The 22,122-nt window shown below is 47.5% G+C and overlaps 1 protein-coding gene, 1 long non-coding RNA gene and 1 pseudogene across 2 annotated transcripts in view; 2 read left to right on the top strand and 1 right to left on the bottom strand.

The window, feature by feature from the left end:
• Positions 1-1,448: 1,448 nt before the first annotated feature.
• On the top strand, positions 1,449-2,114 carry LOC149360999 (uncharacterized; the record flags this gene model as incomplete). The annotated part of the gene is made up of 1 exon (XM_089567972.1): positions 1,449-2,114. A coding segment is annotated over exon 1 (666 nt), but the record flags the coding sequence as incomplete, so codon positions are not given.
• A 25-nt stretch (positions 2,115-2,139) lies between these two features.
• On the top strand, positions 2,140-7,486 carry LOC149360998 (uncharacterized; annotated as a pseudogene).
• Positions 7,487-7,729: 243 nt separating this feature from the next.
• LOC149360996 (uncharacterized) overlaps positions 7,730-22,122 on the bottom strand; it is a 38,000-nt gene continuing 23,607 nt past the window's right edge. Inside the window, exons 2-3 of the long non-coding RNA XR_016288368.1 lie at positions 17,339-17,461; positions 7,730-7,857 (exon numbers count right to left, since the gene is read on the bottom strand). This is a non-coding gene — a long non-coding RNA (uncharacterized LOC149360996). The remainder of the gene's footprint in view (positions 7,858-17,338; positions 17,462-22,122) is intronic.

The following is a 22,122-nucleotide window of genomic DNA, read 5'->3' as shown; positions in this document are numbered from 1 at the left end:
CCCCTTGACTGGTCCTAATGGAAGCAGTAGTAAAAGTGTAAGCACTGAAAGTACATACATGCAACACATTGCTGGGCAGATCAGCAGTGACTGCACGTTGAGAAGAGGCGACGGTTTTCCTAGCAGCAGTCATGTAGAGTCCTCTGCAGCTTATAAACACCACTGCTACAAAGTCATACATTTCATGCAGGTTGCTGAGCCGAAAAACAACAGGGCAAGGCGCCATGACATGGTGTTTTTATAAAGAAATCGCCAGGTTCCTTGGCCGCCTGCCTGTCAATGACAGCAACCTTGTAGAGGAGACCATGGGTGGTGATGGTGCTACTGTTGAAATGGCTAGCTGTGCGTTCGCCTGTCTTACTGCACGGTTCTTTCCTTTTGCCTGCTCGAAAGTTTGCATAGCCCCCGAAACTTCTTCAGGCCTAAGCCATTTCTTGCCTTCGTGTAGGCGAATGTGCTCAAGGCCTTCCGCACTAAGGCTCGCCTTCATCCGGTCAACTAAATGAGTCCAACCACTTCATCCTTTGTACTCGCTTGACTTGAACGGAGGTAGTATTCGGAGTAGGTATTTACTCGTGATGCAAACTGTGCCCGTTTCCTCTTTGCGCTTAGACGTTCCTTCAAATCTTTCTAAGTACTTGGGCGGGCTTAGCTGACGCTCATTCAAGACCGCTGCCTTCACTGCCTCGTAATCACAGCATGCTTCATCTCCCAGTCCACACAAGTACCTGACTCGCCCCGTTAGTCGGAGTCGCAAACATTCATTCAACTTCATCAAACCACATAGGTAAATCTGAGTCGGCTGGCAGCCTTAGTCTCTTAAGGACTTCAGCACACTGAGTGGTCAGGTCCAGGCCTGCCTGCCGCTGCTTGTTTAGACAGGTGAGGACTGCCTGGCAACCCCAAACTCCAGTGCAGCCCTCCTCATTGCTATGCGCTCCTCTGAGTCCAGTTTGAGTCTTTGCAGCTCAAAATCTAACTCTACGTGCCGCAAAGCATAAGCTTCCGTTCTATGTCAGCTGCTACCCTGAAGAGCTCACTGCCTGTCTTGACTTGAGTTGTCTTGCCCTGGGGCGCTCTGCTTTCTACTCCATTAACCACTTCATCCGTGGATGTTTTCTATGCTTCCACCAACGTTTTTAGATTAGGTCAGTTGGAAAACTCCCCGTCGGAGGCGGCCCTAACTCGTATCCTAGCTGAGCAGTGGCGCTGGCATCGCGTTGAGATTGGCGTGGAAAGAGGCCGTCGCCCGCTGCAGCCGTGCCAGCCGAGTTCGGTGCTTTGTTTGCTGTGCATTTTTTCGGTGTCGATCGCTGGTGCGCGCTCAGAACAGTTACTTCGCTCGCACTGTGTCTTTCTGTGTTTCTTTCTAGGAATGTGACATGATGATCGTGTGCCGGCCTAATCTAAAAACGTTGGTTGTAGTCCAAGCTTCACGCATTATCAACATGCCAACGTCGTACAGCGCGCTGGGCTGCCGAAGTGGATATGCTTCAGAAGAAAAAACGTGCGGTCTGCGCCACTTCTTCAAACCTCCGAATGACCCCGAAGTGCTCAGGGCGTGGGCAGCTGCCATTCCACGAAAAGCCTTCAAGGTGACAACAAAGACGTACATTTGCGATGTACATTTTGAGCCGGAGGACCTGATCACTTGCTACGAGCACACCGTTAACGGTAGCACTGTTCGAATTCCACGAGGACGGTGGACTCTTAAGCCAGGTGCGGTGCCACGAATTTTTCCAAATATTCCTGTGCACATCTCAAAGCCAAAGGCATCGAAGCCGGGAAGGAAACCCCCGAAACGAAGAGATACAGTGAATCACGATGTTCCCTTGTCGGAAAGTAATAATGCGTGCTACATAAACTGCGAAAATGTCGTTCCCGATGAAACTGGGACCCCTTCCGAAGCAGAATTGGAGTCAGATGAAACAACTTGGATTCCTGCATTCCAAGGGCGCTCAAAGTTTCAGTCCTGGAATGTGGAGCTCGTGACCGAGGAAGTAATTTTCTTCAAAACTGCTGCAAGCAACGGTATCGTTACTATTGACAGGGCTGTAGTTGTGAAGAAATACTTCACTGTTGCTGTGAGCTCAAGGGGAAAGCTTGTTCCTCCGTGTGTATATACCAGTAGAGCAGTTTATGACGGCGTTGCATGTTTTAGCAGACCGGTGCGATTTTGGCGAATTTAAGCAACGACTTATCAGAGACAGGTTCGTCGTCGGACTGACAGACGAAAAACTCTGAGTCGCTACAGATGGACTCTAAGGTGTCTCTTGCATCCGCCGTTGCAAAAGCACGCCTTAGAGAGACGGTTCAGCAGCAGCAGGACCTCCTTCGCAACTCCACGGCAGCCCAAGCCTCGAGGGTACCTCTTCCCTGTGAAAATGTGACAGTTGGCTCCGCAGCAACAGTCGACGCCGTGGGACGTAAAAAGCCTCAATGCGGGAACGCCGGCACTTCAGTGCGTCATGATGGACGCTGCATCTACTGCGGTAACTCCTTGCATCCACGAACATTTTGCCCAGCAAGGACAGTTAAGCGCAATTACTGCGGAGTAAAGGGACACTTTGCAAAAGCATGCATCAAAAAGACTTCCACGGGCAATGAACGCAAGGTACGAGTTTCTTCCGTTCAAGCGGACACGGCACAAATTTTTGTGGGAGATATTGGAACGCCAGGTGTAAAAGCGCGATGCATTCAAGTATGTGTTAACTCTGTTCCAGTGTTTGCAATAGTTGACAGTGGGGCCAAAGTTACCGTGCTTCTGTAATTTTTTTCCTGGTCTCCCTGTTAAATTAACGAGAGCAAACGAGGTTTTCTCAGGTGCGAGTGGGTCACGCCTCAATGTTTTGGGCAAATTCGAGGCAGAAATCGCTTGGAAGAGGAAACGTTCTCGCCAAACATGTTATGTCGTCACCCCGATACGACATGTTCTTCTCGGTTTGCCCGCTCTGGAGGCACTAGGAGCCGTGACGTTTGTTGATTCAGTCGTGCAGAAGGGTTCTACCGGTAGCGTTCCAGGCCCCGAAGTGTGCAGTAATCTGGGCGCAATGCCAGGAGAGTATCAGATTCAGCTTCACCCAGATGCGGTTCCGTATGCTATAACTGCTCCACGCAGAATTCCAATTCCGCTCAGGTAACGCGTCCGCTTTGAACTCGAAAAAATGGAGCGAATGGGCGTTATTCGCAAGGTTGACGGGCCTACGGAGTGGCTTGCCGGCATAGTACCAGTGGTAAAGCCGAGTGGGGATGTCAGGATCTGTGTAGACCTTACACAACTGAATAAGTGTGTTCTACGAGAGAAGTTCGCCCTCCCCACATTGGATCAAGCTCTAGGTTCTATAGCCGGTGGAGAACTTTTTGCTAAACTGTACAACATGAACTGGTGGGCGAGTTGGTCTGACATATCTAGTGAAGCAGCGCAACGGCACAGGGCGAAATGGGAGAAAGGGACAAACACAGGGACGAACATATCAGGTTGATAGGCTTACAGACGCAAAATACCCCCTTCATATTCTGGCATCAGTAGCAGAAGGGATTTTGAAAAAGCTGAAGGAGGGCAACGCTGTCCCTCATTCCAAAGAAAGAAATCTGGCAGTAATACCTTATGTCCATGTTGTGTCCCACAATTTGAAGAGAATAGGCAAAAAGGCTGGAGTAGATGTTTTTTCGGCTCCTGTCACACTGAGTGGCTTGTGTGCGAGAGTTAATCGCCCGGATAAAAGATCGGAATCTGGTCATAATTGCAAGAAAAACCACAGGATGAAGTATGTGCCATGCCAAGACAACGTGGTGTATTCAGTCCCGTTGACGTGTGGTGGTCCATACATCGGCCAAACTGGCCGGTGTCTAAATGAAAGAATTAAAGAGCATGCAAACAATGTTAAGAACGTGGCCCGCCACATAGGTATTCACTGTCGTGACTGTTCATGTTACCCAGAATTCAAAAACAGCCAAGTAGTTACCAAACACAAGGATAAGCTTACACGAGAGATTATTGAGGCATCTGAGATCATGAAGCTGGGTGCGAAGTGTATCAGCACTCCTTCCGTTGCCATCTCGATGAAAGAGCACAACTTCCTGATTTCAAATGATCGATGCACACGCGATACAGCTGCATGCGCAAAGTGACTGGGATTGATACTTTCTGCTGTTCTCTGTTTCTTTGTTTTTTCTAAGGTGCAACAGAGTATATATATGCTGTTAGCAAAAAAAAAAAATCAGCGCTGTGTTCGTCCCTTTCTCCCCTTTGGCTCTGTGCCGTAGCGCTGCTTCACTAGATTTTTTCTAAACTGGACGCTAATTCTGGTTTCTATCAAGTACGCCTAAGCAAGGCTTCGGAGGAATTTACTACCTTCATTACACCATTTGGGCGGTACTGTTTCACCAGGTTACCTTTCGGAATTACTTCAGCACCTGAGTATTTCCAGAAAAGCAAAAGCAAAAAGGAAGTGTGAGTTCCCCAATGAACATGGTCAGGAGGAGCCAGGTATGTCAGTCAGGGACGTGCCTGCCAATGTAAACAGCTGCTCGGCCGAGGCAAAAGCTGAACGCCAGGTGCCTTCAGCTCCAGTCACCGTGACCAGGTCACGAAGAGAAGTTCGCCCTCCCGTTCGCTGGGGATATGATGAGTAACCTTTTGTGTGTGTGCGCGTTCTCTGGCTGAGCCATGCGGAGTGTTTATGTTGAATAGAACAAAACTGTTGTTGTCTGGTTGTAAAGTTCGCACATTTGCCTGTGAAGTAGTTAGTGTCACAAATGTGATAACGGGATTTCTGATGTAGTCCAAAAAGGGGATGTGCTGACATGCGTCTGCGTTCGAGTGACGTGAGAACTGTGACGTCATTGCCTGTATATATTTGGCGACAATAAACGTACGGGCGTCTTTTGCTCTGGGCGAAAGACGCCCAGACACAGACCTCGCTTCTTCTCTATGCATCTCCACTCGGTTGGAACGCTCACCCCGATAGCGGCCAGACGCCGCTACGACATCCAGCACTGTCTACTCTCTCTGCTGTTCTCGCAACTCATACGATTACCACTACTGTAAACGAAGGCGACCCAAATCCGGACATACACCTCCTGAATCTGTGGGCTCTTCGTCGCCAGGCTGATCATTACGCTTGTCATCACCCCGGGGACCCCTCGGCTCTTCCCTCTCTTCACCGAGCTACCGCACGTGCGCAGCGTTATGCAAAGCGACCAGGCAGGCAACGCTGGGCTGCATGGTGTGCCCGCCTGTCCTCTATGCAGGGCAATCGACATCTTTGCATTGTGTTTCACGCCATGAAGCGCACTTCTCAAGTAGCTGATTACACAGCAAGCATTCGCCTCGCGCTGAATGTGAATGAGGATACATTTGCACAACAGGCGGCCCAACAGTTTTTTCCACACTATCACTTCACCACTGCATCTCCTCTTGACTTATCAGTTACAGAGCCCTCAGATGAGATTACTTCTGACTTAACCATGGCAGAATCGCTGGCCTCCATGGAACGCTTCAAAACTACCACTTCTCCTGGGCACGACGGCATACCTAACTCTTTGTTCCGTAACTTGGAAGAGGCTGCTTTGCAAACCCTGCTTGATACTTCCATCAAGTGTGGCATTCTGGCGTCATGCCTGGAGAGTGGAAGCATTCTACTGTGGTCCCAATACCCAAGTCAGGTCAGCCTCCAGTATCTCTCTCGGCCTTTTGTCCAATTTCTCTCACGCCTACCATCTGCAAGCTTTAACAAACCTTCTCGCCGCACGCTTGACGTGGTGGCTGGAATCCCACAACTGTCACCCCGATTCCGAAATCGGTTTCCGTCCGCAAACTGGAACGGAGGATGGTCTTGCCACTTTGGTTGGTGACGTGCTTCAGCACTCTCCACAGAGTCACCTTGTTCGAACCGTGATCGCTACATACATAACAAAAGCATATAATAACATCCTTCACTCTGCCATTCTTGCCTTCCTCCAAACTGTTGGTCTCCCTCACCGGTTTCTCCTCTCCATTCACGCCTTTCAAACAAATCGAACCTTCAGTGTACGTGTCCACGGAAAGCCTTTTGGTAACTTCACTTCCAATAGAGGAGTGCCCCAGGGCTCCGTTCTCGCCCCCACATTATTCAATGCGGCTTTTATTCCCCTCGTTCGAGCCCTAGAGACCATCCCTTCTATCCGTGTGCTTGCGTAGCGTACGCCGATAACATAACCTTGTGCTGCTGTCACCCATATGTGTCTATCCATCAGTCGGCCCTTCAGCATGCACTGGATGTCTTGACATCTCGCCTCCCACCTCTGGGTCTAACCCTCTCGCCTACTAAATCATGTTTATTCGCACTCGAAACAAAGATGGCTTACAAAAAGCTGCCCCTTTAAATTTTACAGTAGACAGTTCTCCGATTCCTCTGGTAGAAACTGGTCGTATTCTTGGCCTCCTCCTTCATACATCTGGGACTGGCATCCGTTGGCTGACAGCAACCCGTAAATCGGCTCACGCTACTATAGGTCTGATTTGTCGCATAGCTATGCGATCTGGTGGCGTGCGTGCTCATACCGCCTGTCAGCTTGCGCGCTCTATCCTTCAGCCACGGATAATATATCAGGCACAATTTCATCGTTTCACCCGCAGACAGTGGGACTCCCTTGAAGCTCTCAGTGAACTCATCGACCAGTGGGTGGCAAACAGAGATCACAGTCTCTACAACTTCATCGTTTAAAGACGCTCCCTCCGTGGTCATGCTGCCAGCTCATAGACAATCGCCCCACTGTTTCTCCGTCAGTATCAGCCACGTATCTGCCTGAAGGGTGCATGTTGTAGACCGATACATCACATACTGCAGAGCGGGGAGTTACTGCTGTACATAGTCCCTTCCTTCCGCATCTCAACTCTCGCGCGACATACACTGCGGATACATGCACCCCCCTGGCATTGGAACTTCAAGCCATTTACAATGCCACTGCTTCCCTTCCGCTCACTCCCACATTCAATGCAGTTCATCTTTACACCGACTCCCTCACCGCACTTAAACAGCTTAAGGCTGTTCGACGCATATTCCAGATTACATAATCAATTCACCTTCTCTGTGCAAAGTACCCATGTCCTGTGCGCATACACTGGATTCGCAGCTATGCTCACGATCCACGTAACATTCAAGCAGATGCTGTCGTGTTTGTCGAACAGGCGACACAAGGCAGCTCCAGCAGCCCTTGCCTCCTCTAGGCATACAAGCCGGCCGCTTCCACAAAAGCTAGCAGGCTTCTCCCACGAAGACACCTGACCCCTACAGCCCCGTCGACTGACGCATTCCCCATTCCCTCTGACTAGGCACCATACCGTGACCAGCTGCACGCCCACAGCAGCGGAAGTGTTTTCTTCTACACTCTCTCTCTCTCCCCCTCTACTGCAATAAACCTCCTTCAGTCTCCACCCAGCAACCGTGTTGAGAAGTTCCTCGCATGCGGAGCTCCTACGCCCCGCATCAACACAACTTTTTAACAGACGCTATGACTCACATTGACACATCAGATGACCAGCCACCTTCCCCTCTTCCCCCAGATCCATTCCTGTCCTTCCTGTCCCATGTCTCCGATTCACAGGCTCTGCACCAGCGAACACGCGCTCTAATTCCTCCCTGTTTGCATCCTCTCCCCCGTAGTCTTACTCGGCAAGAGGAGGTATCAGTGCACCGGATTCGGGCAGGGGTGGCTCTGACCCCATCTGTCCGTCATCGGTGGCGTGATAAAGATCTGCCAGCAGCTGACAGGTGACACTGCGGCGCTGCTCCGGACATGTGTGATGTGTGGCACCAGTTGTGGACTTGCCCAGCGACGGCCCCTATTAGAAAATGGCTCCTCAGGGAGGTGGGCCTGCGGCGAAACCGCGAAGGAGACCATGTGAGGTGGACTATGAACAATCAGTTCACCAGCAGCCTATGCGACTACCTCGCCGAGACTGGTCTCCAACCCTTCTTTTAACTTCATATATCCTACATTCCATTCCTGCTTTCTCAACTTATCCCTCATGGCAGACTTCTCGGGAAAAAAAAAAATTGTTTTGTTTTACTTGTGACGGTGCACCTGCAAATATAGCTATGCTTCAAAAGCTAGGATGGGTTTTTACAGACATCACCTGCCTGAGGACAACATTCCCACATCCCGTCAACCAAGCTTTCCTAGATCCGTGTCACATGCTCAAGCTGGTAAGGAATGCTTTTGCACACATGAAATACTTCACTGATCACAACATTAATGTTGTAGCATGGGAGTATACAGAAAAGTTGCACACACTGCAAAAAAAGGAAGGCATACACCTCGCAAACAACCTAAGAAAGCCACACATTGAGTGGCACAGGCAACCAATGAAGGTTCGTCTGGCAGTACAAGTGATGAGCACCAGTCAGTAGCGACCGCTCTTGCCGAGTGCAGAGCATTACACAGAAGAGTTTCCAACTCTTGTCAACGACATATTTTATGCCCTAAATTCCCGAAGCATGTACCAGAAGGATTGGAAAAAACCAATCAATGGAAGAAACGCAACAGAAATACAAAACATGTTTGAAGTTGCAACTCGTACCTCTCTTCTTTGAGACTCAAGTGCCTGGAAACAGGCATAAAATTATTGAGACAAGCCGTAAGACAGGTTTTCTGGGCTTTATCATATGTATGAAAAGTCTGGTTGCCCTGTATAACTTGCTGGCTTTGCAAAACAAAATACTGAAGTACACTCTAGCATATCAAATTTGCCAGGACCATCTTGAACTTTTTTTTTGGCCTTATCAGAGCACATGGTGGCCACAATGATAACTCCACAACACAGCAATTTCAAGCAGCATTAAAAAGAATACTAGTGCAAAATGAACTTTGTGATGCTGTCTCTGGGGGTTGTCAAGTTTTAGAAAGTATTACTATCTTTTCGTGCAATGCCACTACCAGACATTCGTCAGCTGAGGTAGTGAATGCCTCCCCAGCAAGGAGCCGGCTTACAGAGAGTGAGAAAACTGAACAGCACCGCATAGCAGCTGAGCATGATTATATAACGTCCGAAGAAAACATCAGCGATTTTGGGAGTCGAGTAGTAGCAGCATATATTGCTGGCTATGTTGCACGCAGGCTAAGCTTACAGCTGATGTGTGAGCAGCGCACTGCAGCCCTGTTTGCTCCTCGCACAGATGCAGCTGCATCGTTTTGTATGCAGGAAGAGTAAAGGAGGGCTCTGCTACCCATCAGACAATGTGGCAAAAATTTGTCAGCAATCTGAATTCCCTTCACTGCATATGAAAAAACTGGCTTCAAAGACTCTTTCACACGACCCGCTACATCAGTTACTGGGATCTTCGCAGCAGACAGAGGTTTTCAAAGCACTGCAGGCACATATGTTTGAAAATGATCCCCTGGAGAACCACTACATTCATCTGATCAGAAGTGCTACCTTAATATACGCCTTTTTCATGTTCACCAGCAAGCTACACAAACTTTCCTTTGCTTAAAGGTACACAAACTTTCCAAAGCAGCCAAGTGCGGCAGATGTTTAAGAAGCTCACACAGTAATAAATTCCTTGCTCTGCTAGTGTTTAATTCAACATTTATTTCAGCAATGACAACTCTATCATTTTTATATTCCCAACCTGCTACGAAAGCATATGAACAAGAATGTCAGACATATTAACTCGAACTTGAGACGCACATGTAAACAGCATCATTCAAGCAGTGTCAGCAAGCGTATCAAGAAACAAATACCAAGGCAGTACAAAAACTAAAGATCCAAACCATGAGAGGGGGCTAGAGATGTGTGGTTTAAGTGTTTGATTCTGATCCAATTTTATTACAACCTTACTCTCACATTGCCACAACGTTATGGCCGCGAGCCTGTTAGTTTTCTTCGCTATTTGTCATTGCCACTGACAGTTGTCAGTGAAGTTTTGTGGATATCTGCCTCATACAGCTATAGTGTTGCTCATTTCTGGTGCTTCATTCTTTGCACTCACGATAACGTGTGCGATATTTTTCTCGAGTTAGAATACTCTGACAGGTGACCTTTTCACATGTGCACGTGTGTGCATATATATTGTGACGGAGACGAAGCTGGCAGTGGCGTGGGACGGAGCGCTCGCGCTAGGCCAGCGGCCATTAAACATCTCATAGCCATTGTTCACCACGTCTCATTCTTCGGCTGGCCGCCGCGTAACATTTGGTGTTAGGTGCTGGGGTCCCTTCATCGCCATCCTGGTCCCGGAGCTTCAGTGTCCTGCGCCTGCCGTGGACGTCGGCCGTGAGTGCCTGGTCCGCGCCGCCCGGCCATGCCCCAGCCCGCCCGACCTGAACCGACCTCGCCGCTCGCCCCAGCCCCGTCCCCCGCCCGGACCACAGGACATGACGACCCGAGACCCGACCGACCCAAGACCGAAGACCCACACGTGAAGACACCGCCCCCTGCCCCTGCCGTCCGGTGCGTCCAAGGACCTCGGCAGTCAGCTCCTGGCACCCTCCGGCCCGGATGCTTCGTGGATCGGGACTCATTCTCTCATCTTTCTCATCGTGGCGGCCAGCACTGCACCATCTTCTACATACTGTTCAACCCCCCACTCAAGACCATCGCCATTTCGCCGTCTGTTCGTCACCGATCGGGACGATCGCTCGGAGGCCCCGGGTAGTGTGACGAAGACAAAGCTGGCAGTGGCGCGGGACGGAGCGCTCGCGCTAGGCCAGCGGCCATTAAACCATCTCATAGCCATCGTTCAACACGTCTCATCCTTCGGCTGGCCGCCGCGTAACAATATAAGAGTTACGACTTTTTTTTTCTGATTAACCTGCAACAGGTACTGTTGTACATTGGTATCATCGGCGAGCCCCAGTTGTAGTGGCCAGGGGCGGGTGTTTCGGTGTCAGAACATTCCCCCAAATTTTCTGAGCGCTACATTCCTCCCCTCCCCGCCTCCTTTCGGCCTTTTTTCGCACATGCTATTTACACACCGCATTGATAAAGTAAAATGTAGAAACAAAAATAAGAGTGTTGGTTTATTCTCGAAAAGATTGATGTACGCTGTCACGGCTCTCTAAGAGGAAGCAGAAGTTATTGCATAAAAGAGTCTCATGACGTATTGCACTCCTTTTAACTTCTAGGCACGGTTCACCCAGTTAAACAGACCTTTTCATGTCAGCTTACTTTTTCACCCTTTGCATTGTCCTCAAATGACTACAAACTATAGCGAAAACAAAAAGTGTTTATTTTAAAGGGCCGCCTCTGAAGCCAGGTGCAGGTTTGCATGCATGGAGTAGAATTTTTGACAAATGCCATTTGTTCGCAGTTGATGACTTTGCAGTAGAGCAGAAGCTTTTGTGTTGTTTGTATCATGTGAAAATATTGTAAATGCCGCGATTTTTCGTATGAGAGTGTTTTTGTGAGAAAATAAGTGCTCTTTACGAATTAAGTCCTCGGTACCCTGCGTGCATTCATATCTTTATGTAGATATCACAGTGAACGAAACTAACCCTTCAGCTTTATTAAAGAAGAAAAATCATTAAGGTATTGTCTAAAGGCATGGTTTCTTTCTTTTTCTTTTTTTTTACTGGCAGCGTATAACACTCCCCAAAAAATATTTCTGCCCATGCCACTGGTAGTGGCTGTATTGTGAAAACAAGAATAAAAATGTATTCATCTGCCTTGGCGCACATATCTACGTTAAGTTTAGAACAAAAAAAGAGCGCGTGCGATAAACCAACACGTTAAGTCGGGATCAAATTAATTGCAGGTATAACCGGCAGGAACTACAACGAGTGCATAAAGGTATAGACAACAGTAGTCCCATATAAAATCAACGGTAAATTTTATATTCGACCGAACGAGCCCCTGCATTCTTTACTGTGTATTGCATGTGATAGTCGCCACTTAGCGCAGCTCAGGTTTTTCGAGTCATTTCTGCAAAAATATTTTACAAAATTTTATAAAAGCTTTGGGCAACATTCTAAAATTAACGAGATTTCACATACCAATCGCCCGAAAGCACGGCAACATCCGCCACGGAGGCTAAACGGCTTTGGAGTTTGGCTGATCTAAAACTCATGGGATCGAAGTTCCTCGAACTCCGGCTACAGTGGCCGCATTTCGATGGAGGTGAAAAGCAGAACGTCAGTGTGCTGTGTAATGCCAGCGCACGTCAAGAACTGCTGTTAATTAATCCGAAGCTCTCTTTTACAGCGTCATGATAACCTGTGTCGCTTCAGGACGGCTCGAACCCCGCACAACATGTAGCGAAACACGGCAACGCGTAGCAGTATACTTTGGAAAATTCTTCTTCATCCATGGCTTGAACACGGTGCACGCGCACTCGTGCTTCACAGTTTCCCACCACGCTACAAAGCAAACACAGTGGACAAAACCGGCAGCAGGAAATAGGTACAGACAACGCGGTTAGCGAAAGTACGCTCACGCTACGCTGCAACCTGCAGCTGCCCAATACATAAATAGCAACTATGATGCCGTTACCAAGCTGCGCCCGGACAAGATGGCCTCTTGATAGAGAAAAATCACGCTATTTCCTCCACACTTTTCTCCCAGGGTGTTGTGTGGGAAAGGCCTCTCCTCAGTTTTTCCTTTCTCCATGGCGTCAGCACTACTAGCCCTCCAGCCAAAAGGCTTTGCGTGCTGCATATGTACTAATTATGAGTACCAAAAGAAAGCGCTTGTCTCTTGGCGAAAAACATGAAGTTTTGCGTCGACTGGACTCCAGGCACCATCAAGTTGACGTTGCAAAAGCATTTGGAATTGCAGTGTCATCGGAGAGCCAGCACCAAGCGATCACGGTTGCATCGGAAAGTGTGCCCCACGAGCAAACGCTGTGCACTGGGTATTTCAGCAAAGTTGATGGCACTGTTGCCACATGGCTCAAGGATTTAAGGTCCAGGAACATTCCGGTTTCTGGACCCATGATACAATAGAAGGCTGTGGAATTCGCGTCACTTTTCAGTGTTACCGGCTTTGAAGCAAGCAGTGGATGGCAGCATTGCTTTCGGGCGTGCTACGGAATCGGATGGAAGGAGGTCTCCAGTGAAGCAAGGAGCACGGACACTGCTGCTGCAAGCACAAGGCATGAAGAAAAACTGCGCGACGTCATCAGCGTCTACAGCCCGGACAACGTATGCAACGCCGACGAGACTCACGTATTTTACCAGCTGCTTCCGGACAAACGGATGTGCTACAAAGACGGCGTGTGCCAAGGCAGGAAACACTCAAAACTCAGGATCACAGCATTGTTTTACTGCGACGCATCGGGCACCCACAAGATGAAGCCTTTAATCATCGGTCGATACACCCGCCCAAGGTGCTTTAAAGGGCTTGCATCGCTGCCTAGTGATTAGGCCCATAATTCAAAGGTCTGGATGTCGCGTGACCTGTTTGTGAAGTGGATTGTTGGCGTGAACAATGAAATGGCCAAAAAGAATCACAAGATTTTGTTAATTTTGGACAATTGCTTGGCCCACTTAGTCGACACTCGTCTCAGCAACATCCGAGTCGAGTTTCTCCCACCCAACTGCACATCAGTGTTGATCTTGGCATCATCAAAAATGTAAAGGTGCACTACAGGCGTCTGCTTGTGCAGCGAATTCTGATAAATCTGAGAATGCAGAAGCCTGACCCAGTTAACGTGCGACAGGCAGCTGAAATGCTCACAGGCGCTTGGTGGACTGTGAGGCCAACAATGATTGTGAACTGCTGGCAGAATGCAGGTCTAAAGGCTGCAATCTGGACAGCTGCTGATGCCATTCACGGAGAGGAGGAAAATGACAGTGATGAAGAGAGCACTGAACCCGGTGGCTGGAAAGAATTGTTGGAAGGACTGGGTGCGGACAGCCCTTTGCCTTTTTGAGGACTATACCTCCTGTGACTCCCAGGTTGAGACATGCGCCACACTGACTACAGAGGACATTGTAGCAAGCGCACTGCCTCAGGAACAAGAGGAGGGGGAATCAACCGAAGAAGCACCAAAGATTTCAGCTAGAGAAGCATTGGTGCACTTAGAGAAACTGAAGACCTTTGCCGCCCAGCAGACTGTTGTGCCAAAGAAGGTTCACGAGGGCTTGGACATAGTGGCTCAGTTCACAACCGCTGCAGTCTTGAGTGGACAAGTGCAGAAAAAGACTACTGCATTCTTCAAAAGATTCTAAGTATAGTGAATATCAACCTGCAAATAAATGGGTTGATATCATTTGAACACCCTGTTCTTCCTTTAGCACGTGATCACAAGCTCCAACATGCTTATTTCAGTTGAGTGAACTTACACTTAAACTTTTTCCTGAGGTCCCCTGAAGTTTGCTCAACCGAAGTTTCACTGTACACCCTTACCATTGGTTTTTCAAAACCCCCTGATGAAACGGCGTCAGAGTGATGGCATTCAATTCTTTCGATTCGACACTTTCTCCGATACTACTGAACATGGGGCTTATGCATCACTGCAAAAAAGCCTAAACAGGTCCCAATCCACAGATTGAAAAGAAATTCAAGCAAGCCGCTCTTCCCTTACTTTCCTGCTGCCTGCGTGCTCTCTCCGCTCAGGACGTGGAGAGAGGAGAGAGAACGAAGAGTCGAGAAAAGAAGCAGAGCGGCTCCAAGTGATTGGTCCGAAATGATGTCACGTGCCGTGACATCAGCGCTAGTGCAAGAGCCGTGCGAGTCTCCATACCGCGTCAATTGCTTCATTCGCGCCTCCATTGTTTGTGGATGTGAGCGATGTGAGTTGTGCTTCATTGCTTTGTGATAAGTGAAACCAGGCGCCATTATACGGCACAGTTCAAGCGAAAAGTTATCACTGTTGCGAACAAGACTGGGAACAACCTCGCAGCAGCCAGGTGCTTCGGCGTTTCAGAGGTGAACGTGCGCAGGTGGCTACGAAACGCCAGCAGTTTGGCAGCGTGTTCAAGTTGGCGGAAAGCCTTTATGGGACCACAACACGGATGCCATGCAGAGCTCAAGAAAGAGTTGGCTCGGCATGTGAAGGATGTCAGCAACAGACGGGTCGCCGTCACCGTTGAGATGATACAGATGAAAGCCAGGGAACTGGCCTTTGAGCGTGTGATTAGTCACAATTTTCAAAGCAAGCAAAGGCTGGCCAAAGCGTTTTATGAATAGCACGGGGCTCTTGCTCCGGTGCCGGACTTCAGAGTGTCAAAGGCTTCCAGAAGACTTTGAAGAGAAATTAGTTTCATTTCAGCGTAACGTCATCGGGCTGCGACGCCAACGCGGCTACAGCCATGGACAGATCGGGAACGCTGATCAAACACCAATGCATTTTGACCTGCCAGTCAACCACATTGTCGAAAAAGTTGGCTCTCAAGACGTGAAAATTAGGACGACGGAAAATGAGAAGCAACGGGTGACCGCAATGTTAGCTTGCACTGCGGACGGTAGAAGGCTTCCCCCCAACATTATCTTCAACCGGAAAGCATTGCCAAAAAAAAAAAGAATTTCTTCCTGGTGAGATCATCAGCAGTAATGAAAAGAGGTGGATGACTGTGGACATGTTTAACGAATGGCTCCGCACCATTTGGTTCCGTCGTCCTGGAGCGCTGCTCAGGCCACGTTCGATGCTGGTTGTGGACACGTTCATGGGTCACACCACTGACGCCAGCAAGGCTTTGATGTGCAGACAACTGGTGCTACCTCGTAGTCATCCCAGAAGGGATGTCCTCTCAGCTGCAACCTTTGTGTGTCTGAATAAGCTTCTGTTCATACAATGTTCGTAAATATTACTGTGAGTGGATGGAGCAAGGGGGACCCGCAATGACGCCCACTGGGAGGCTCAAGCGAGCATCGCTATCCCAGCTTGCGCGGTGGACCCTGGACGCTTAGTGCGCTATTGCGGATGATAGTCAAGAAATGCGGAATTTCCAACAACCTTAACGGCACGGAGGACGACATGCTGTGGGAAGAAAGCGACAAAGAGGCCAACGACTGAAGAGGCCAGTGACTGATTGTCGCAGCACTCGTGTGTTGCAATAAATGCAAAAAAAAATTTTTTTACGATTTCATTGTTGTTAATTGGGGGGGTCGTCTTACACTCGCGGCCATCTTAGATTCGCATGAATACAGTAATGCTTTTTTGTTGCTTACCAATTTCTTCAAAAGATTTTATGCATCCTTCGCTATGCCTGGTCAAGGAAAGCCATCGGTAGACAGAGCTGATAATAGCCAATCAGAGCACGGGAAAAAATTTGGATCTGCAAATCACTTTTTCACAGAAGATGGCCCAACTGAAATTTTCTTCTAGTTTTCACAGAAATGCCTCAAGATGGCAAAACACTCCTGTGATGGAGAAGATGCTGCCCACGAGCTTGCTAAGAACATGTAACAGGTGGAAAGTACATACTTGTCGCCACCTGTGCGAAAGTTAAAAACTGAATGGGACACACTTACACTAAGGCCGAATGACTATGAAATCTTGCCAAACAAGGACTCCGAAAAGCATGCAAGATAAGTTCTGCTACAAAACAAACAAATGCAAATGTGGGCGAAAAACGTCGCTCACACTGAGCCTGCAAGCATCATTTCTGCTCGATGCTGACTGGGCTTAAATTTAACAATTTTTTTTTTTTTGAAGCAGCCATGCTGGCTGTGATTTAGAGGAATAGTGAACAAAAAATTTTCTGCCAACATTTCTGGCCAAAATCACAGCTACGGGACTGAGAGTGACCAAAACAACACTCTTTCGAAACACAAATGAGCAGATTTTAACGAATATTTCTCAAACCGCAGCACCTAGCCGCCGTCTATGAAAGCGCCCACAGTAAAGGATGCAACATCAACCTTACCCATAGCGAGATATATCACCAGCATGCCCTGCATGGAAGTGAACGCATCTTATGTGCTTTTGATGCACTGTACAGTCATTTTCGTTTGGGTTCCTTGTGTCTGTGCTTCAAGATCCTCTGTCTGCATCTCGTGGTTGTATACTTTGGGTGACTACTTGCCTGATTCGGTCACGATAGGAAAGCCACATTGTCTGCACCGATGGTGAACCAAAAAAAAGAAGCGCTTTGTGGAGACGGCACCGGTAGCGCCATCTCGTGCACGCCAGACGAATGAGCAGGCAAGGGTTCCCAAACTGCACACTGCCAAGCTAGCTTGCCCAGAACACTGCTGAGGGTAGGCTCAGCATCACGCCCGCAAGCTCTAAGTGGCTGTGCGCTGAGAGCGGCCGCTCACAAAGCATAAAAATACAGCCATCTGCTCAAAAATAACCGGAACAATGACTATATACTTGCATAGTCATAACTTAAGAATGAAAATCTGGCACTCTCTCAAGTTTTCAGTGTGCATCTTATACAGCAAGAGACATACCTTTTTTCCCCAACTGACCTTTCAGAGAGGTGGTGGAGAGGCACCCTGCAACGTGTCCTGTCCTTGATCACTGGAGGCAGGTGGAACGAGAGGCAGTGAATGGCAGCCAAGTCACAGTGAATGCCGCATCCCAGATGCAACCTGCACAACAGGCAACAGACAGCACATGAAGAAAAACGGAAAGGCTTAAATGACGAAATGAAAATCACATGTACAGGGTCGTCCACTCTTAGTTAGAATGCGCTAGCGAATGGCCGCACTCTTCAGAGGGCCACCGCGTGCGACACAGTCGCTCATTGCAGCAAAGTGGCGCAGGAGAAGGTGTACCTGGACGTGGTGCTTCGCGTCATCTGCCACTTCGCTTCGATGCGCAGCCGTTTCGGACGCAGTGACCCTCCAAAGAGCACGGCCATGCGCTAGCGCATTCTAACTAAGAGTGGACGACCCTGTACGTTCCCTCCCTGTCCAATCATGAAATCTTCCCCTACGTGCATGGCTCACCTGTCATTGGTTCGAATCATTTCCTGCATGCAATTATCCCTTAGATGATGCGCGATGCTACCAACAGTCTTCTGATTGTTCAGGTTTGTACAAAAAAAGAAAAGCTAAATGCCTCGAATTGAGCCTATCCACAGAGCATAGGAAAGAAGTCTAATCCTCCACAAAGCACCACTCCGCTTTCTGCTTTCTCATCTCTGAACTTTACACTGCAGTCATGCTTCAGTGCGTTTGGGTAAAGGTGGAAACCAAGCAGTTTTCTCAAAAGTCATGAGAAAATGCTACTCCAGCATCCATCAACACAGCACAGTTCAAGCAAGGCAGCAGTGAGGTCTAGTTGGTTTTGCATACGTGATGGTATTAACGCACTACACCAGGAAGTAGATGACACAAAATGGCGCACACAGGACAAATGCACACTGGCAACTGGGTCTATTCAGAAAAGGGGGATCATTAGTATATTTCATGCACATGATCAGTTCAATGTATTGCCACGTATCCTTGTAGCATCCATTCGTTCGTGCTCAAGGCCGCAGGAAAGGGGTGTTATCATTTTTGTTCGTGACTAATCTCGATTGATCACAGGTATGAAGAGCTGCATCTACGTTTTTCCAGATTACTGTAGCTGATCTTCGCCTGTTATCTCGAAGTTTTCTTGCCGGCTTTAAATTGAGCGATGCCGTGAGCGGCGGGCATTAATAGTTCGACGACTGATGAGCCCATTTGTTGCTTACACCGCTGCCGGGTGATTCAGTTCTTTTGCGGGCGCAAGACAGCCCAAATAAAGAGCTTCATTTGCAAGTCTTGTTGCTGACTTCCTGACCGCTGGACTGCCGTCACTACCACGTGAAAGTATTAAAGCGAACTCATTACCATCAGCTGTGTCATATCCCTACAGTCCTTCGCTTATTTATTAGTTTTCATCTCCGCAACGTGACCAAGTGTGTGCTTAGGCACTTGTCTATACCGCCCTCCGATATCTCAAAAGCTTATTTTATTCCCCTCTCCTTTTTTTCTCTCGTACAAGCTTGGCCTCCCTTTCATGAAGGCAAATTGATTGTCAACAGCCAGTATTTTAGAAGTTTTCCAGGAAGTTTTTGGTGGCCTGCAATTCACATATAGCTTCCAAAGAAACCTGTGGTTAGATTCTTCAACATAAAGAAAAAAGGAAGTAAGAATCAGAAGTGTTGGGCACCCTTGACAAAACCAGAGAAAAGCTTGCGAAGCTATCATTCAGCCCATTCTAAGCTAGTGAAAAAGGAGTTAAGCATATAACAGTTTGTCACAGTGTGTTAAGAAATCATGTTCTCATCAAGTAGAGTGTAGCATCGATAGACAAGTTGAAAGGCTGAGTGGGAACGCGGATGCAGTTATAGCATCCGTGACAGATAAACCCTTACAAAAATGGATATCAACTTTCTTTAGAATTTGTATTAACATTCTATTGACTCTAGTAACCTTGTAGTAACTTTTACATTCTATCAACAATTGTTCATACAACGTTGATAGAAGTTACTTCTTTGTATGTACTCCTGTCAATAGAAAGTTACTAGAAAATAATTTTTACATTCTATGTACCTTTGTCAATACAATGTTGGTAGACTGTTACTTCTTTGTATTTACTCCTGTCAATAGAAAGTTACTAGAAAAGCTGGGTGCAGTTTGACACGTTGAGAGAAGTAAATGAACAAACTGCATGGTGTTCGAGGTGATTAACGCTATCTTGTTCGCATAATCGTGACGACATCTTACCTGATTGCATGGTGGAATCTGTTGCAGCTAGTCAACAATTTCATAATATCGAAAAGCGACCAACATTATTCGCAGCAAATGCGTTTGGAATGTAATCAGGATATGGGAAAACGTTTTAAAACAGAAGATATATTCCATTTTAATACTTTATGTTCTTTACGGACTGCTGTGAGCAGAAATACTCTAGAAAGTGACAAAACATTTTTGGTCATGCGAATAGATGCCTCAAATCATGTACTGTAGGCGAACACTTCAAAGCTATGAAAACAACCTTGAACACGAAACAAACATTACACTCACATTCCCTTAGCCAAGCATATTCTATTAACATTCGTTGATAGGAAGTTCATACAATTTCCTTACTGCTTTCTATGTACTGCTGTCAGTAGAAACATACTATAGACACCGACAGAACGTTTTATAATGAGAATAAATGCCTAAATTAATTAAGTACTCTAGCCTAACATGTCAATGCAACTAAAGCAACCTTGAACACGAAACAAACATTTGCAGTCACATTTTCTTAGGGCATATTTTATCAACATTTGTTGATAGAAAGTTCATACAATTTTCTTACTGCTTATATACTGCTGTCAATAGAAATATACTACGAACCGAGAAAGCATTTTGGTGATGCGAATAAACAAATAAAAGCCAAAAATAATCAAGTACTGTAGCCGGCAACTTCAAACCGGCAACCTAACCTTGAAGACGAAACAAAAATTTGCAATCACATTCCCATAGCCGTGCACGCTGTGGATTTTTAGAAATTTCAGTTCAATTTTCTCAATACTAGATTTACTGCTTTCGCATTTTCGAGTGCGGGGAAAAGGGCAAAGTTCATAACAGAACATTTATCCCGAAATTCAGAAACGTGCCTTGAATTGAAGACATTTATTGACAATTTTTGATTGTATAAAGTCTACGAAAAAAGTTACCAGCAAACGAAATAATTTTGGTACAAAGTGAATGAATTCATAGAATACTCAAGTATTATTGCCTTGCACTTCAAGGAAATTAAAAGAACTTCAAGAAAAAATAGGAGCTAGTGACATATTGTGTTACATAAGCGCAATGATGACTTCGTTACAGCGAATCAGTTTCGCTGATGGCTCATTCTACACGAAAACAATGCTTTCTGCTGCGTATTCGTCCTTAAATTCTGTACTCAGGCAGTCTTTTAACAGATTTAACCTTTCAGAACTAACAAAGAATTTCAGCAGAGCTGTACAACAACTCTGCCAATTCGAAACACGTTGGTGTTGATATTGTTGTAATTCTTGATAGGTCATATTTTAACGTGCAGTTGAACAGTGATATACCGTACGACGGTGCTAAAACACACTAGCATTAAGAGCGTTTCGCTCTGAGGTTTCAGAGGGATTATTGTTGCGAGCTACAAAAAAATTCAAGTTTAGCATTGCACCGATGTGTTTCCACACTCATTGAATGACACGTTCTCGCTAGCCCAAATGGCGCCCAAATTATGTCACCAGCTTCCTGAACCTGCACCGCAAGCACACTTTCCCTGCACACTGCCCGCCATGCAAAAGTGCCCGGTACACTATGCCACTCCACGTGGGAGCGCCCAATTTAAACCCTCGCACTACCCTCCTCCTCGAGCGACCAGCAATGGCTGATCGCACGGGACTGAAAAACCCCGCGCGAAAAGGGCCGCACCGCTTCGCGCTCTGAGTAAATTCTGTGTAACGTGTGCAGGCTTACAGCTTCGAGAACTCAAGTTGCTTCGTTCCTCAGCGACTGTACATGCGAAATTTCAGGCAAGGCAATATTAATTTTTATTCATGTTCGGCAGCCGATACTATAAAGAGAAGTATAGAGAAGCAAAACAGGTAACAGCGGCCCGCTGTACTCAACTGCGGTAACAAGGGCTTTGCATGAGGAAGGTGCACGGCAATTGGAGCACTATAAGCCCTCATTCTTGACTTGTTACATTTTTCGGTAGTACTGAGCCACAGAGGAGCTTCCAGTATGGAAAAAGCTAGGGTGAGAGCAGCCCCCACTTTGAGCACCGCTAAAACACAGGCGCAGTGCCTCTTCCGCATCTTCACTTGCATCTCCTTCAACGCAAACACGGTACGAAGCTGTGGCGAGGGAAAACGTGGTGAGAGCTGTATTTTCTATCTTCCCGTAATGCAATGACTAAGGAATCCTGGAATAAAGTGTTGGGTTTTAACGTAGTCATACGGAGTAGACGCGCGAAAGCATGTGTTCAGTCTTCGCCTTTTCTTACTGCCATCAGCGGACGTGAGGCCGAGCCGAGGACCGCATAAGGCAGAGGCAAAAAGCAATCAAGGAAGCACACAAAAAGACTACGGTAGCGCGACTGTCGGCGGGGCTCGCTCGAGCAAAGAGCGTGCAAGGTGTCCAATGACGTGATATAAACACACACAAAACAGAGGCGATGCTGCAGCGCAGCCTTGAAAGTTTCGCGCGTCACGCTAGAGCGGCGTGCGAACGCTCGTGTTCCCTAGGTACACACACGTACACTAAATCGCATGAGCCAAGCTGTGTAGAGTACGCTAAGCCAC

This window comes from Amblyomma mixtum, chromosome 2 (genome assembly GCF_055824585.1).
Source record: "Amblyomma mixtum isolate Tamu chromosome 2, ASM5582458v1, whole genome shotgun sequence".
NCBI classification, from domain to species: Eukaryota; Metazoa; Arthropoda; class Arachnida; order Ixodida; family Ixodidae; genus Amblyomma; species Amblyomma mixtum.
The sequence above is the reverse complement of the archived record's forward strand: the minus strand, read 5'-3'. Positions and strand labels throughout refer to the sequence as shown.